General features: G+C 36.3%; 1 protein-coding gene across 1 annotated transcript in view; it reads right to left on the bottom strand.

The window, feature by feature from the left end:
- The window catches only part of LOC114495183 (xin actin-binding repeat-containing protein 2), a 72498-nt gene that overhangs the window by 32983 nt on the left and 20657 nt on the right, over positions 1 to 18858 (bottom strand). Inside the window, 2 exon segments of the mRNA XM_036023353.1 lie at positions 9003 to 9140; positions 14415 to 14575. Of these exon segments, the coding sequence (XP_035879246.1) occupies positions 9003 to 9140; positions 14415 to 14471 (195 nt within the window). The 5' untranslated portion in view covers positions 14472 to 14575.

The following is an 18858-nucleotide window of genomic DNA, read 5'->3' on the forward strand; positions in this document are numbered from 1 at the left end:
TGTGGTTCTCCAATAACTGGGGGTAAAGATTGCTCCTACAAATCCTATTTCAGAGAACGTGTAAGGTAAATCATGGAAAGAAAAAGTAACCAATTCAGGATTTTGTGGAAGCATTTGAATCTGTACTTGCATCTCAGCCTTACTTAGGGGCATCTGTCCTATCCAGTAAGGCGTGGCTGCCTGAGAAACAGTGTCAGGGCACCCTTCATCTGGTGATATTTCTAAACCACCCCCAGTGACCAGGCAGACTCATTTGTTTAGTTATTAATGGCACAGTAAGAGACTGCAGGCTGAATGCACGTACTGGACAGATTGCACTATTTTACCAAGAAGATGAAGTTTTCACAAAAAGCCCAGGCAAACACTTTGTGAATGTCTTCCCAGTGTGGGGTTGGAATGGGTTTTCCCTTAATAACAATGCCCTGGGATGGCCTGCAGTGCGGCCGTAGGGAGGGAGGGTGAGTCCCGCCATGCGTTAGTAGGAGTAACCCACAGACTGCAGAGAGAAGCTGAAATCGGAAGCTGCAAAGGGACCCGTGACTGAGACTTTATGGTCACATCTCAGCAGACAGTTAGCAATTACCATCATTTCCATCTGGGGAGAACAGAGGTTGAGAGTTACAATGTGTGGCTCTTAAGTAATATTATTAATGTCAGTGGATCATGGAAAGCATTTTCATTGTACTTTATGGGCACACCGTGTAGCCCTGGGGGAGACCACACATTGGCTTAGTTTTCTAAAGAGTCAAACAGCTATGAGCATGTTTGCATCATTTAATAAAGTTTATCACTTTATAATTAAGTTCTGTGTCTTTCAGAAAATAGTATTTTTTTGTATAGAAATGTCAAAGGTACAAACTCGAGAGGCATTAGGTGTATAGATTGTATAATCTCATACAATGAAAGGATTTTTAATGAATGATTACAATGACCCATAGAAGTTAAATCTCAATTTTAATTAGTAATTTTTGCTGTATTAATGTGTGGCCTAAAGTAATATTTTCATTATTTTTTAGTTTAGTTTTAATTGGTTTATTTTAATGTTTTAATAATTTTATTCAGTTCATTTATATCATTTTATTTAGTTCAGGGGTGTTAAACTCATTTTTCACCAGGGGCCACATGAGCCTTGAGGTTGCCTTCAAAGGGCCAAATGTAATGTTTAAGACTCTATAAATGTAACTACTCCTTAATTGTTAAAGAGTTGAATTACATTCCACCATGACCTACCTCTAGAACTATAGGACGGTGGACATACGACATACATAGGAAGGGAGGAGGTATAGATGGGCATAGAATCCTAGGAGGTCGTCGGCTGCAAGTGGCAAGGCAGCAGTGGCCAGGACACAGGTGTGAAAGGCAGTTAATAAAATGGGCAAACATGAGCATAACAGAGATAAGTCTGAATGCAAGAGTGAAGGCAACCCCCCCAAAAAACCAAACCCCAAAATAAACAGTCAACTCATTAAATTAACAGTCAATTCATTAAATTCATCTAGAAACCCACAGCTAGATCAGAGTTTGTATTTCTAGTCTTGCTGAATTGAAAGAAAAACTGAGTGATTAGTGGAAAGCATAGCTGGACTGCTGTGTGGCACAGTCAGGAACTGGGCAGTTCTGGTTAACAGATACCAATCAACTGAATTCTGTATAAACCAGCTTGTGCAGATCAGGCCTCAGGTGGATTATAGACCTTATCAGGGGTGCCAAACTCACTTTCACCAGGGGCCACATCAGCTTTGTGGTTGCCTTTCCATGGGCTGAATATAATTTCAACTCCTCAACAATTAAGGAGTAGTTATATTTTTACAGTCCTAAAATTATTTTTGGCCCTTTGAAGGCAACCTCAAGGCTGATGTGGCCCCTGGGGAAAATGAGTTTGACGCCCCTGCCTTAGTTGGTTGAAGCCATTGTTTTGTTTGATTTACTTAGCAAACAGTTGGTCTTCTGATTCTGAGTCAGCATTCAAAAGTTAATTTTATGTTCTTTCCTCACCAAAGTGCACTCAGAAACAGTCACTGAGAAAGAGTTGTAGAAGATAAACAGCTTCAAGGGACTGCATTTGGAAGGGAAAAGAGGTGAAAGATTTGTTGTTAAAGTTTAATTTTTAACAGAGCAAAACTGTTAAGTCTAACCTCCCTATTAGCCTTACTTGCAAGCTTCTGAGGGCTAAGGCATGTGTCCTTTCTCGTCTGTGCTTCCCTGAGACCACACTTAAGCTCAGCAGCATGGGACTCTGCTGGGGTCACTCAGCCAACGTGAGGTTTGTTGTGTCACACCAGCCTATCTGGAAAAAGGTCAGGATGACTCCTTGGCCTGTGTCAAAGGAAAAGAAACACTTTTCCAGCAAATAGGAGTCCTTGTTTCTTAGCACTTGTACATATTAGCACTCAGGTTGAAAAATACTTGCTGTATTTTATTAAGACAATTGTAAGAATACATTTATCTTCATTGCTTCAACTGCACAAACCAGAAAATGCCATGACATAGTCTTTATCCCTCACAAATACTTTTCTTTCCCTTCCATTCATCAGCTAAAACATGCTGAGAAACCACAACATTCGTAGAAACTGACAAAAATCAATACTCCCTCAACTCTTCCTCTTTTCCTCATTTATTCAAGCAGTGTAGTGGCCTTTTCTCTCCTGCCTGATTCAATACACATATTAATTATATTATTCTCGGTACATCTTGTCACAATGCTGTGAATAAAGCAGACTTCAAAACTAAATGCTGTGTTCTTCATTTGTTCCCACTTGAAAAACAGACTTTCCCGACGGCATGCATCCCAGGGCTGCGGTGCACTTGTGCAAAGCTCAGTGTAGGCCCATTCCTCTCTTCTGCCTCCCCAGAGTCCCCTCATCTTGTCATTTCCTAGAATCAGGGGTAAGCATTTTTTTCCTCAAAAGAAGACCTGCTATTACAATTTTAAAACATGCACTAAAGTTACTGATTACTCCAGAGCAACATATGCCCAGGTCCAAAGAACTGAAAAGAAAGCTAAGATATGAGGCACTGAATGATGTCATCCATCTTTGTCTTTTTTACATATACATAAAATGTTTATGAATCGAATTCCACTTTGAGAATAATTACCACTAGATGATGCTCTCTTGGCTATATTGTTAATACTGCTGAAGATATAGCTGGTGTTTATTGAACAAGTTATATATGCCAAGCATTATAGTAAGAGTTTTACAGGGACTACCTCATTTTATTCTTAAAACATACCCATTACTTCATCATCATTTTACAGAAGAGATTAGGTGGCTAACTCAGAAGATTATAACCTGAGATGTCTGACTTCAGACCCAACAGGCCTAACCATTACTCTAAGCTGTCTTATTTTGAGTAAGGTTATTTTAAATTATAATAATTATTTAAAATTGGTGCACACAATTAAAAGACAATATAAGACATGCTTTTGGTCACAACCTTGTATGTTGATACAGATCTAGGTTAGGCTGGAGCACTTAATAGCAATCTATGACCTTGAAAGTTATGAATTTGGTAGAAAGCTAAAGGTAGGTTTAAAGCACATTTTTGAAAAATGATTTGCAATGTGGACATTAAGCTGATAAAAATATGCGTAGTTGGCTAAAAAATAATTACAGGTCACCTTTAAAGAGTCTAAAACACACAGATGTCAGATTACATCTGTCACAAGCTGTCAAAAATGATTTCTATCAACCTAAAATTGTCCAGGGATGGTTCCAAATCCAAATAACCTCAGAGAGCACTGATGTCGACATTAGGATTTCTGCAGCAGCAGATGTATGTGGAAGGAAACACATTGTCTCTTGCAGCTCCCTCCTGGTCCACATCAGATGTGGCAGCAGGGAGTGAAGGTCATGAATACTTCCGACTCTTGACATGGATTCAGGACGGCCATTTTCACATGAAAGCAATTACCTAAGCTCTGTATTGCTCTGATTATGCCTGAAAATTTGGGAACTCCATCTGTTCTTCTCTACTTGAGCCACTTAAAAATAATACAAAAGCAACTCCAGAAAAGAAGAGGCTTCTAGAACTTCACAATTAATAAGCAAACAGCTACTCAGTACTGAATAAATATGTGTAGAAGAAAACGAAGAAGAAATTCACAGGAGAAGGTGAAAATCAAACCCTGGGTGTGAGACTATTCCACAAAGAATGAACAACTCAGGCTGCTAATGGGTCCATGGTTTATTCTGGGGCAATGGGAACGTTCTAAAATTAGTTTGTGTTGACACTGAATGACTATGTAAGTATTCTGGTCACTGAATTGTAGGATGGATTTTAAGGCATGTAAATCGTATCTCAATAAAGCTGTGTGCAAAAAGGAAAAATAAGAGGAAGAATGTCTAAAAACCAGAAATGATAGGATGGGCAAGTGAAAATGAATGTGGAAAAAAGACAATGGCAGTTTCATGCCAATAATACATTTATTCTAACCTGCTCCAGCATATTTTAACACACCCTCTTAAGGATGAGGGGACAGATTATTCTGAATGCTCTTCTCAAATGGAACCTGTTGTAGTAAGTGGATTAAAAACATCCCTCTAAAATGTCCTTTCATTCTACCAGTAAGGATAACAAATACCTTCGCTGACATTGAATGCAAGAACTCAGTCCTAAGGCAAAGCCAGGAACAATCCTGGTGTGATATTTCTAACCTAAATATTAAAAGGTGAAAAACTGAGTGTTTATAATCCCTTAGGAGGGTGGGTTTCATTCATAAATATTGAAATCAGTAATGGCTGTTTTGAAAGGCAAAATCTAAACAGGTAATGTTAAAAATGGTTAGTACTAACTACCACAGCCAAATAATAATGCATTCCTTTAAGAAGCTGACCCTTCTACCTGCACCTCCCAAATGCAGAAGCCCCATTGGCCAGAGCGGCTCCTTTTTCTAATTTACATAAAGATACCACACAGGCTCACAGTGATGCTGTTCCATGTGACACAGGCAGAGCCAGAAAGCATGACTTGTCTAGAATACATAAATAAGATATTATCCCAAATTTAAAATGTCTGGCATAAGTGGATATTTCTGTATCTTGTACCTCATTTTTTTTCTATTTCAGACCTCCTTTTATAATAAGTATAAAGCAGTCTGATCAGTTAGCAAAGAGAAGGGATCTTTAACCTCAGAGAGTTTAATTTTGAAAACTTGTTTAGCCCCATTGCTGATCTCCCAAACTGATACTAAATTGTCAGCTAATTATGCTGAAACATCTGAGTTCAATACATTAGGAAGAAAAGAAGCAGATTGGACTTAATTATTATACCTTATGAAATTATTACTAATGGTGACATTAAATTGTCAGAAATCTAAAAGAAATGTTCTTTTTCTTAATTCTTTCAAATTAATACTAATTTCTTAATTCCAAATTAATATTAATTTTATGTGTTAACTATATATATATATATATATATATATATATATATATATATTGGGCCAGGGGCAGACTTAGCAGAGAAACAAATCTCAAGTATGTTTAACAAGCAAAAGACTGACATACTATTAGAGCCGACAACAGCTTAGGTAAGGCAGAATTAACTGTCTCTGCCAGTAAACATCTTGTCCTCAATCTGTGCTGATAAAGGAAGTGGTTTTTAGAATGTATCTGATAGCTTTAAAAGTTTGAGTTAATATCTAGAATACAATTTTTCTCCATTTTCTACTCTATTACCATATTGGACATGTATTTCAAATTTCCAATAAGGAATTAAATTAAATTAAAATTGTTAATTTTCTAAGGTGCAGGTAACTTTTTCCTTCATTTTCCCATAGACTTTAGCATACAGTTTAATAAATGGTATTTACTAGTTTATTTTTACATATGTTTCCTTTATATTTTACTTATATTACATTATGAATTAGGTTTAGTTATTGCTCATGAAATTATTGGGTGTTACTAGAATTTTTAAGTGTGGATAATGAAATGCAGAGGTCACTACAGGCCCAGAGACATGCAGATTTGACTTCAAGTGCATGGTTGGTTTTTTGCTATTCCTACACACATTAGTATTTCATATTCATAGAACAGCAACTATATCTTATAATAATAAACTATATTTGCAAGGAGTTTACTGTGAACATATATGGTTTGTTTGGTTGCCTTTGTTTTTACCTAGTAGTAATTTTTTCTTCATTGATAACCACATGTGCTGAATATTTCCATTCTGGTAAACAGGTACAGAGGCCTCAGCCAACCAGCATCCTCTGGCTACAGCAGTTAGTGCTAGGAGGGTCATGTATGTTTCATTTAGAGCTAGTTAGATGTGCTAAGCCCTTTTCCTGGGGCTTCTGGAAAAAAGAATTCTTACTCTTTTCCTGCACCTTTTTACATCTATTTGGGGGAAATCTGGGTGAGAATGGAGGCAGTTCAGAGGAAATGAGGCTGAGAGGTTAAAAAGAAGAAATACAATCAAGGCAATACTTAACTTTTTTTAAACAAACACTTGTGCAGTGCTCACAATGGGCCAGGCACAATTTTAAGCACTTTACAAATATAACTAATCTAATCTTAACAAACCTATTAAGGAGGAACTATTATAACTTTGATTTTATATTTGAGGGAATTAATACACAGAGAAATTAAGAAACTTGCCTAATGTCACACAGCTAATAAATGATGGAGCAGGAATTTGGACACAAGTGATCTGACTTCAGTTTCTGTGCTTAGCCACCATGCTAGGCATATACTTGGAGCCCTTACATCAGTGGTAGGGTAGTACATACTTACACATGGGTGTAAAACAAAAAGAAGAAGGAGAAGGAAGGGAGGGAGGGAGGGAGGGAGGGAGGGAGGGAGGGAGGGAGGGAGGAAGGAAGGAAGGAAGGAAGGAAGGAAGGAAGGAAGGAAGGAAGGAAGGAAGGAATCCTTGATTTGTTGCATTTGCCAATTTCCCTGGCATAAATATTCTCACTATGGCTAGTTTCAAGCTATTCACATGACATCTGGAAAGCAAAATTCCTAATAATTTAATAGTTGAAGAGTTAGTATAAGCCAGCTCTCTAGAATACCCTGGATCTTACATTCTACCTCTTTCCATAAGATTGCCTTTTGATGAATCTATCATGTAGCTTTTAGTTTCAGCCATTTTTGGTTGGATTTTCTGTCTTTTGTAATATTAGAGTCCTAAACGATTCCAAGTTTCATAGATAATGAAGTACATTCACAGAAATTATCCTTTGTTATCGTATATATAACAAAGGTTATATTAACCTTGTATAGGTTATTATTTAACCTATATAATAATCTCATGAGATACAAAAATCACTCAACAGGTTTTTCATCTTCCTCATCAGAAGCTGAGGCTTCAGTGGGTTATGAATTTAGTTCATGTAGTACTGGACACATAATTTGCCAGACCCAGTGCAAAATGAAAATGTGGGCCCCTTGAAAAGAGATTATTAAGAATTTCAGGATGATGACAGTGGAACATTAAGCTAAGTGCAGGGTCCTAAGAATGAGGCCCTGTGTAAATATGCAGCCATCCACCCCTGAGTGTGGCTCTGTGTCTGTGTCACTCAGCTGCTAGCAGGAGTGGGCTGTGAACTCGGATCTACAAGTCCTGTAGGCTTTACACTCTAGCACTTCCAATCAAACTAGAGGCCCTGTAAATACCTACATTTCTGTGTAGAATCTGTTGCTTAAATTATTTTTTACTTTTATTTTTTAAAGATTGTATTTATTTTAAGAAAGAGGGAAAGGAAAAGAGGAAGACAGAGAGACACATCGATGGGTCAGAGAAACATCAGTTTCCTCTTTCACATCTCTAACTAGGGACCTGGCCCACAACCCAGGCATGTGCCCTGACCCAGAATTGAACGAGTGACATATTGGTTCACAGAATGGCACCCAACCCACTGAGCCACATCAGTTAGGGCAGTTGCTTAAATTATTAATGATGACTGTATTTCATATTATTGACCAATTTTAAGTAAACATGCATAATTGACTCAAGGGCCCTTATGTTGCCACAGCTATATATTAGATTACAAGTATATCCGAATCTTAATTTCTTATTTACATTGTGTTTCCTAAGTAAAATGAAAAGAAATCTTACATACATGTAAATATTGTTACCTATATTGCACATTTTAAATTTTCCAGACAAAGCCATATGAAAAACAAATACTTTTTCACATATCAGATTTTTAATTAATCAATCGGATACACTACCCCTACTAAACACACCCAGTTGCCTTGTTTTTTAAAACTTAGGCAACTCTAAATATCCTAGGATTTTTTAAAAAAATACTCACTTTCATCTCCCACTACAAAATTTCAGAAACACTCTGGTTACTTTCTTCCTCATGGAAAGCATGGGCCTAAGTATAGCTATTTAAAATGCAATCACTGTTTTAAAGTGACAAGCTCAGTCTAATGAGTTTTAGTACTTAGATTCTTACATGCAAAAATACTCGTATATCCCATGATAATATTTAGTGATACATGATAATGGAAGAATAAAATGGAAAAGAAATATTTCATATAAGGTAACATTATGTAGTTGTATATAACATCTGCATTCCACTAGGCAGTCTTTGATGATTTTTAAAGAAAACAGAAAACTCATCATAATAGACGGTTGAATAGTGCTTCAGATTTTATCTGTGCCAACAACCAGTGGAGGGTTGACTAGGAGTACAGCCTTGAAACAGAGGCTCCATATAAACACTGCATGCAACATTTCTATTTGCCTGTTGACTAACCTAGGCTTTTTAGTTTCCATTTATGTTTGAAATATTAGATGCTGAGAGGAAATATATTGCAGCATGGCACCCCCAAAATGTGTCAAAATGCTCTAAGCAAGTAAATCAATACACTGACATGCTTTAAAAATGGTTTCCTAAAACACTTAAAATTTACCATTTTTGTTCAGGAGGAATTAAAATAAATGCACCAGTAAAGAGGTGGGGGGTGGTGGTAGTGGCAGTGCCCACATCAGCCCTGAAATGGGAACATTTCAATCATACATGACTTATCCATTAACTGCAGTAGTGTTACCTGCTCAGATCTGTTCTGGAGCTGGTGCTGGTACTGAGAAAAGGTATGACAGGAAGAAGCAACTTGGTCCTTTTCAAATTGTTTCTTCACTCTGGCCAAACCACCGGGCACTGTGCACATGTCTGATTCCTCCATCATCTAGGACAATTTAAGAAAAAGGAAAAGTCAGCTTTATATTTTCTCAGGATAAGATTCTCATGCTATTTTTTAATACTTGACAATTAGCAATGGGTGATATATTGAAAAAGATATTAACACACAATTATTTTCATAGACCCTTACAGAATCCTTTAATAAAAATAATCTCATGTTATTTTCTTATTTATCTGCCTTTTGATATTAAAGTTAGAAGAATATTCAAAATATTGAGTTAATTCTCTTTTTCTCAGATTTTGATGCCTGGAGATTAGAAGTATTAAAATGCATTTATCCACTAATACACAGACTGGTAGAAATTAGAATAATGGATTCAATTTTAACCCAATAAGGTCGTCATTAAAATCCCAAATGTTATAGGCAACATATAGAATATTAAAAACATTTGATTTGCTCCAAAATGTATTTAAATCATCAAGGATAAACAAAAGAGCCTCAGAGTATCTTGTATGCAAAAATATTAATACCAGCAATAATAACAACTACTTAATAATAGTCCAGAGTGAATTGTTATGTACTTACACATATTTTGTCATCTGATGCTTCTCCATATTCTGTGAGATATGGACAATTATCATCTTGATTTTAAAATGAGGAAATTTAGATTTGGAACAGGAAGGCAACTTGCTAAGTGCTCACAGCTCAGGTGTGAGAGTTGGAGCAGGAATTTGAACTTGTATCTGTCTGCCTTAATCATAGCTGTCTGTCAATCCTTGTAAGCCTTAAAGGACAGGCAGAAAAACTGCAGCTCTACTACTCCAGGCCTCAGCTCTTAGCGTTGGTGTGTGAGGTAGGTGGGGGGTGGGGTGGGGTTAAGATTATAAGGATTTTAGTCTATCACTGGCAGTTTACAGATGAGGGAGTCTATTTCAATAGGCAATATTTGCAATGACTTGAAAAACACTGCAGAGTCTTGTCAGGTTTTATGGGAAGTGCTATAACTCAAGGGTTTTGGTTTTAAAAATTTAGCACACTTCTCAGCCCAGCAGGCACTCAGGCTCGGACGGGAAAGGCAACTCTCAAGCAAGCAGACCTCAGGCCAAACCTTCCTCCTCCAGGTCTCCTTAGAACTGGAAGGAGACTCAGCAACACTTCAAACCACAGTAGGTCTTCTGAGGTCTGGCCTTGTCCTGACATAACCTTGGAAACCTTGAGACATGAAAGTAACTGGATGCCCAGGATGCTGGTGAGCTGAGGCTCCCCTATCATGGACTGTGGGCTTCCGTGGACCTGGAATCTTTACTCCCATGTGTAGCCTCTCTCTCAAAGAGATACTAAAAATAAAGCTACTATCTTGGGTTTCCTCATATTCCAAAATATTAGACATTAAATTATGGTAATACACAAGATTATGTAAATTCTAGCAAGTTTTCAAGTGGTTGCTTCATTAAGTTCATAACCTTTCCCAGTGACATGAACTGTGAAGTAGTTAAGAATATGCACCCTGGCTCTATGGAAAGAAGGGATAATGTTGTACACTTATACGTCTGTCAGATTCTGCAACACACTCCATGTATGAGTTGTCGTCAATTACTGCTATTTGATACTTATTGAAGTCAAGGGAAGGGATGGTATTCCTTTTGAGATTTAAGATAATGAAGGGGAAGCGTGAATTAAGGCTACAATTTTTCAAATCCCCCTTCCATTTAATTTACATAAGCAGCCTTCCTCAGTTGATCATATATAAAAAATACAGGGTGGGGCAAAAGCAGGTTTATAGTTGTGAGTCTGGGAAACACAGAGTTGATTCTTGTATTATTATTGATTGGTTATTGTATTATTTACTAGTATTATAACTGTAAACCTACGTTTTCCCCACCTTGTGTATAAATATTAAATTATAGAAATTAAGGTAATTATTGTTAAGAAGAACCTTACTTTTTCCAACAAGTATAAACAATGTTCAATCATGTGCAAATTATCCTAGTAAACCCCATTAATTATGCTAATGACTGGGCACTTTCCTATTCTGTGCCTTTTCTCAAAAATACCAGTTCCTATACTGAACTGGTTGCTTCTTATCTACTGAATGGATTAAAAAACAAATATATTCATTTCTTTCTTTTAGCACTGTGCTTTGTAAACAGAGCAAATCACACAGCAGAAATGCATACAGTTGGTTATTTTTCCTGGTAGCATCGCCGCCTTCTCTACCACTCCTGGTACTGCTGCAGCACAACAGTCGCTGCTCACCCACCTCAGCGAGGTAAGTCCTTGAAGCTGTAGGTTAGTGGTGGTGCTAAGAATTTCTTGACCAGCTTCCATTGAAGGTCAATGAAGGTTTACGCATGTATGGGATAGATGGCAGGAATTATTCCAGGAGCAGTTGGTAGCCATAAGCTGGCCCAGATGGAGATCACATCCCATGATTTTGTCTTATTTAGCACCAAGTACTAAACATCCCAACTAATCCATGTTCTTGGAACCAACCACAAAACATAGATTGTTTTGTTTTGAGCCTTTTCATGTTTATCCTTATTTGAGGTATCCTATTTTTGGAGTCAGATTTAGAATCTAATGGGTATGCCAATAATAAACTTATCTTACTAAATGAATGCAAATACTTAACACAGAACCTAATCTAATATGAGTTAAATACCCTACATTGAAACATAGGTAAATATATCACATAATCATCAAATTTCTCTACAAAGAACTGTCCTTGGGTTCCAGGGCATAATAGAAATAACATGGCTGGAGAGTTTGGACAGTGATTCTAATCCCAGTTCTGACACTTAAAACCTAGGACTAGAGTTCCTGGAATTCAGCTTTATTTCTCATAAACTGGGAATATCAATGTGCTTCTCTAAGATTTCTTGTGAGTGTTACAGAAGATAATGTAAATAAAATTGCACAGCACAGAATCTGGCATTTTAATTCGTTTTTTGACAAATGTTCCTTTCCCCTTCTCTTCCAGGGGGTTCCTGCAGTCTGCTGCCTTTTCGTGAGCACGACTTCCATTTAGGTTCAGTCCAATGCCATCTGGCTGAGTCTAGACAACGGGAAGCTGATCATTGTCAGCCATCTCAGCGTGACTGAAATGCAATGGATAGAGTCTGGGGCTGAATCCGTGACTTCCAGATTTTGCATATAAAATATTTGGTTTAAGTTTTACCCTTTGCAACAATACGAATGGACCTGGAGAACATTATGCTAAGTGAAATAAGCCAGTCAGAGAAAGATAAGTGCCAAGTGATTTGTGGAATCTAATGAACAAACTTAACAAGGAAAATGGAGGGGGGGTGGTTAGGGGGCTGGGGGGCAGACTCCTAGAGAGCAGAATGACAGCTGGGAGTGGGGGTGGGGGTGGGGGCTGTGAGATTAGAAGATGGAGGGGCCGACCAAAAAGGAAAAAGGACTCCTGGGTATGGACAACAGAGTGGTGATTGTGTGGGGAGGAGGATATAAGAGGACTAAACAGTAAAGGAAAAACACTTTAGATATTTTCCAGGCTTTCTCTGAGATAATATGGTTTCTTTTTTTTTCCCTCTTACAATATTCACTTGGGGCCAAACCAGATAATAAGATAGTAGGGCATTTGTTTGGCCCAAGATGCTTTCTTGTACAAGGGGAGGCAGTTGAATATAGTTAAAAGAGCACTGAAGTCAAGAGACAAGAAATTGAGCATGGCTTTGTCACAAATTACATGATCTCCATAAATCACTTTCCTACGTTTTTTTATTTGTAAATTGGCAGGAAAGAGACGTATTGTTAAGTTTCTTATATGTGAAAGAGCTTCAGAATAGAATTATATTAGCTAGTTGGGGTGGGGGAAGTTCCAGTAGAGGGATTGAGCGAAAAGTACAAAGGACTCACGGACATAGACAACAGCGTGGTGATTGGTGGGGGCAGGGGGTATAAGGAGACTAAATGGTAATGGACAAAAATACGATAAAGATTAAATTTTAAAAAGGCTTTGTGTCTGTGACAATTTAGTTTCTTCATGTGTCCAGTTTAAATATTCTTTTTTGCACATTTTAAATGCAAATCATGTCCTACACAAGTTTTTATGGTTTTATGGCATATTCCCCTAGTTCATGGAAGAATACCTTAATAAATAAAAGATGTTTTACTAAATATCCAGTCTTTAACTAGGTATTTTCAAAATCAACTTGTTTCCCCAAGAATCATTTCACCAGTTTAGAATACTAATTTGTACTAAAGTTCCTTGAAGAGCCAGCAGGGGGCGCTATCTAAGAAGAATGGCAGGAGATGCTGGAGTGATACTATTTGTTTTGGAAGTGATCTTAGGGACTTGCCATTTCTTTACATTCATTCAAAATCTGTTCTGCATCTAAAGTGGATTTTAATGACTATGTAAAAACTTAAATGTCATCTAGAATTGCAACATTGTTAATGAGTTTGGCACAGTCAGCCTTGTTTCTAAATAATTTTTTAAAAATGGTAAGAGTAGCTGTTTTAGAATTCCACCCATTTTAGCTATTCTTTCTCTTTTAATTAAATGAACAATTTTGCTAATTGGTGATCATAATTACAAAATAGTATCTTTATATTTCTTTAAGCTATAAAGCTGCTACTAATAAAATGACTCGCCAAATCCCCTGGAGTGAAGACCACAGAACATGAAACAGAAATTCTCTTGAATATGATTTTATTATGTGTTGGCTCTAAAAATTGGTGGCCTTACTAAATTCTTCTGTTTCCTATAATAATAATTGGCTTAGCAGAGTCCCTACACTGCTAATCTCCCTCATTTTTATGTTGATTAACCTACACCTAATAGATTTTAGTACATATAAAGAAAAGAGAAAAGCAAAAGAAAATTATACTGGTAGTGAATTTAAATGAACTATTCATGAGACCAAGGAGGGAGGCATACAGGCCCACATTATTAAAATTTGAAATTAATCCCCAGCCTTTCTGAGAATAGCTATAGGTTAAATGATAATGGTGGGAATAATAACACCTTTATACAGTACTCCATGGCTTTTTACAAATATATTATCTCTTTGACCCCTCACTAAGCCCATCTATGGTAGATGGTTATTCCCATTTTTCAGTTAAGAAAACTGAAGATCTGAGACAGGTTAAGAGAGTAACCCAAATTTATACAGTTAATGAGTAGCAGAGCTGAAGCTTAAATTTAGATTTTACAAATTTGAGTCACACTATTTCTGTGCTTTTTCTTCTTTATCCCATTGTCCCAAAGTATTCTTATATTGCAATAAAAAGAGGGCATATAAACAGCAGACAACAAGCAGTTTGCCTAATACAAGACCACCAGGAGCAGCTTACATTGGCAGAGAAGCTGCGGCAGTCACCCCTGGAAACGGCTGCTTGGTACCTCGCCATCCGCTCCTTCAAAGACACCACCTCCTGGAGGTCTGACACACCCTCGGCCAAGGCAGCACTATCTTCTGCAAATCCACTCACAGGATTATTAGGGCCAATAATCACTGAAAAGAAATGTAGCAGGCTCAGCTATGTGTCAGGCTTTGCAAAGAAAATAACATACCTTATGAACACTGAAGACATTTAAAATATCTGATCATAAAACAGACTGCGACATTTCACAATATTTTCAATGTTTCACTGTCACCCTCTTTTCTTCAAGTGTCAAACAAAGCTACAAAATGCCAAGACAGGAGCATATACATACACAAACATTAAAAGAAAATATTGTCCCCACTCCTACTCCTACAATTATTCTGATGAGAAAGTTATTTATTAAGAGATAATAATGTTAATTATAAACATTTCTGAAGCACTATGTGTTGGATTTATGCCAAAAGCTTTAAGAGCATTATATCATTTATTTCTCTAACAACCTCATAAGGTAGGTGCTATTATTTTCTAAAATTCATAAATAAGACAAAGGAGAGCCAAAGTTAAAAAAACTTTCTTATGATCACACAATTAACAAGTGACAGATCTGATGGTTGAACTTAATCTTAGCAAATCTAAAAACTGTTCTATTCCTCCCTCTCTACCCCCAACCCTCAAGAGATAGATCTAGTTAAAATATGTGATTGCTAAGAACATTATAGACTATGTTTTTTTTCTTTTATTCATGAAGACATGTTATGTAAGAAAGAACTAATAGTCCTATTGGAAAAAGCTTTTGAGAGAGTTTATTTGCCCATTGAAGCCACCTGCCTGACAAAAATAGGGGGTAGTGGGGCTTACATACTTGGAGAGAGAGCAAAGGACTGTTTGCTTGACCACAGACTAACAATTATTGGAAACAGAAAGGTCTTAGAGTTCATATAGTCTCACTTAGTCTCACCAGCTCCTTTCAGGCATGAGGAAATATGTCGAAATGTCGAAAAAGAACATGAGGACCCTCCATGTGATTCTCCATGGTTATTTAGTTAAATGTGCCAGAGCCAGTTTCAAAACTAGTTTTTTTTCTATTTAACCTAGTGTTTTTGCTATCACTCTGCTTGATAGTTTATTATTTACTCTTACAGAATATTGTAATAGGTCTTGTGGAACCAATCAGTGTATGAAATACATGCATATATTTATGTCTATTCATCCCTCATGCACGTGCCCTCTGCCTTCCACCTTAGGAAGGACAGTGGAGTACAGCTTCTCGTACTTCATTATTTGGGTTGGTTTGATTTAATCACTGTGATTCAAGACTCCAGGTAACAGATAACCAAGTTGCTTTCTCCCTTTGCTGCTCCTCTACCATCTCTTCCCATCCCCACACAGAACCCTCTTATTTAGCTGTTGGCTTTTTCTATTAGTTTCTTTAAGATTTATGTACAGAACAACAGCAGAGAACAACTGTGACCCAGAAACAAAATTAAACATCGTTTCTGTTTTGACTCTTTGATTATTTGGTTTTCCATAGGGACTTCTTATTTAAATAAATATTTTCATATATATCAATTAAAATTGTAAATATATTTTATGTAACATGCTTTCAAAAAGATACAAACTACAAAGGAATAAGAAGTGTATTATATGAACATTGTGATTGTACAACACTGATGTGGTTACAATAAATACCAGTTATTTTTGAAATTCATCCTCATCCAAAACCTCGTTTCCAAACAAAATGACACTCTTCCAATTGATTCGATAAAAAAGACTCCCACAGACCACTGAAAGCCTTTCACATGCTGGGGAACTATATCTTCATTTTTTCCCTGTGTATTCCCTACCTGAACAAATGAGTTTGGTTTTTATTCTTTTACTCTTCTTACTTTGTTGTGAATAATCTAATTGCTATCGAGATTGTATTGAACATGACTCCCTAACATTTTCCACCTTAAATATAAATTTTATTTTTTTATATTACTCATAAAATGATGTCATTATTTTACTAATCTTAACAGAAAGTCAGGAGTTTATATTTCCTAAAATTTATAGGTAGTCTTTACTTTTCAACTATTCATCTTTTATCTTTTTTTTTAATTTTACTGAGATATGCTGAGATTTACGGTCAGGAATTCAGTGACCTGAGTATTAAGATATTTGGATTCCATTGCTTTTGTGTCCTTCTATGCCACAGTACAGGCATAACATTTTAATCTCTCTCTCTCTCTTTCTTTTTCTATTTCTGCCTTTTTCTCTTTTTCTCATTAGTAACATTAGTAACTTTGCCTACTCAGGTAAGGTCATGGAGTGGAAAACTTTGCTTGAGCTAACAAGCCATGTCTATAATTGTTTTCTAACCTCCTAAGAGAATCTCTTATGGATTTCTTCAACTGAAAATCAAGGTGATGCTTCCTGCCCAGCCTACTATAATACAGTGCACCTATCTGCTCTTATCTTGATGCTGATGGCACCTAATGTAATTTTTTAAGACTGTTACAGCAACCCCAAGGGTTGTGCAGGGAAGAGATAGGAACATTGTTACCTGACCTTGTAATGCACTATTTCTGAAGACTTGAATGTAACTGAGATCAGAGGACAGTGTGAAATGAATTCAGGGTATCTTCAAAGAGAAAAGATATGTAGAAGAATAAATAAAAATGATACTGTGACAAAATGCCTGGCAAAATAGGAAATGAAGGGAACTGTAAGTATGCAAATCAGATAGTGGAGGAACATGCTATAAAGCTAAAGTTGTCTCCAAAAAAGAGGAAGGAAAAATAAAATTTTAGATGATCATTTCTGTTAGAAAGCATCATAAATATGCATTTGATAAAATTGTACTAGAAATTACTTGTCTCTAAAGTTTAGAGGTAATTTATTGTGCAGATGAATGAGTGAAAACCCAAAGAAGTTCAGTGAATTCAGCCAGGACTTCGGAACCAAAAGCATAGCAAGACCTAGAATCCACTGCACCCTAAATAGTAAATGTTTTCTTTTACTTGATAAAAAATAATTTATAATCCATGGAAAATATTAATTCTTTGTATAATAGAATAAGTCCTATTGTGGAAAAAAAGGGGGGTTCTATGAAAAGTAACTTTACAGAATGATCTGATCATGAATTTTTAATTGGGCATATCTTGGTGGGTAGTCATGCCCCAGGCATATAATTTTTTAATAAAAGATTTATGTTTGCCTTAAGCAAGCCTTGTCCATTATTTCTGTGCATCTAAGTTAACGTACCTTTGAAATAAATTGTAAACACCCTCAAGAAAGCACATAATCTTGTTAACTATCCTGTAACCCAATACCCGCCTTTCTTCTCCAAGCTCCACGTAATTTTTTTTTTGTGTTTCTTCCTTAATTTCAAATGCATACAAGAAGCTGCAAAACTTACTTTCTGGAACATTTGAGATCTTCCTCCTTGGCATATGTTGTTAGTTTGGCTCAAATAAACTCATAAAAATTCTCTACAGGTTTGGACATTTTTTTATGTCAATATTATAAAGCAGGAAAAAAACATGTAGGGAACTACTTTGAAAGCAAATAAAGCACTAAAAATGTCAAGCTGTTTTGAAAACTGTTAGATACCAAGGTCAAGAATGTCTTTTGTGAGAATTCTGAAGTTCTTTGAAAAAAGGTATGTATAATTTTTTGAAATATAAAAATTTATATACTACAGATAAATCCAAGTCATGTCCATTTTGTATTTCTTAAACCACGAGGGATTGTGTAACCAGACATCTATTTCCTTCACCTCCACCATGTTCTTTTTCTTGTGTAGTTTTTAAAAACAAAATAACTGAAGCAATCAATCAATCAATAAAATTTGCCCAGGTTAAACAATTCCTTAGGCCTTCTAAAATTTTACTTTCCATGAAGAGTTTACGTTTAAAGCATTATTAATAAGGAAAGTAATACGATATAAGGCAGAATACTCTTCTTGAAAATTACTCACACACCTGTTGTCACTCACAGAAGGGCCTGCATAGTCACTCTTCTGAGTATGCTTGGAGGTATTAAAATAATAGCTTTAAGAAGTCGGATATAGAAAACAATGAGGAATACTCAGTGTAATTAATACACTCTGGAATTTTCTCCTAATTTTACATTTACTATTATCAGTGAAAGAATTCTTAGACATATGCAGAGACTAATATCAAGAGATTCAAAAAGGTCATTGCTACATTTGTTATGAACCTTCCTCTAACTAGCTGTTCAGGAAATTTCAAATATGGAATTCAGTGGTTTATAAAAATGATGTTCTTATAATATTAAGAAAAGACAAATCTATCCTAGTTTCCCATTGAACAAGTAATTGTCTAATATCTGAAATAACAAGTTATAAACATGATCCTGAGATCTTTACAGAGTAACAATTTGGAACTCTGAAGGTCAACTTTGAAGGTCA

Source organism: Phyllostomus discolor, chromosome 4 (assembly GCF_004126475.2).
Source record: "Phyllostomus discolor isolate MPI-MPIP mPhyDis1 chromosome 4, mPhyDis1.pri.v3, whole genome shotgun sequence".
Classification (NCBI taxonomy): Eukaryota; Metazoa; Chordata; class Mammalia; order Chiroptera; family Phyllostomidae; genus Phyllostomus; species Phyllostomus discolor.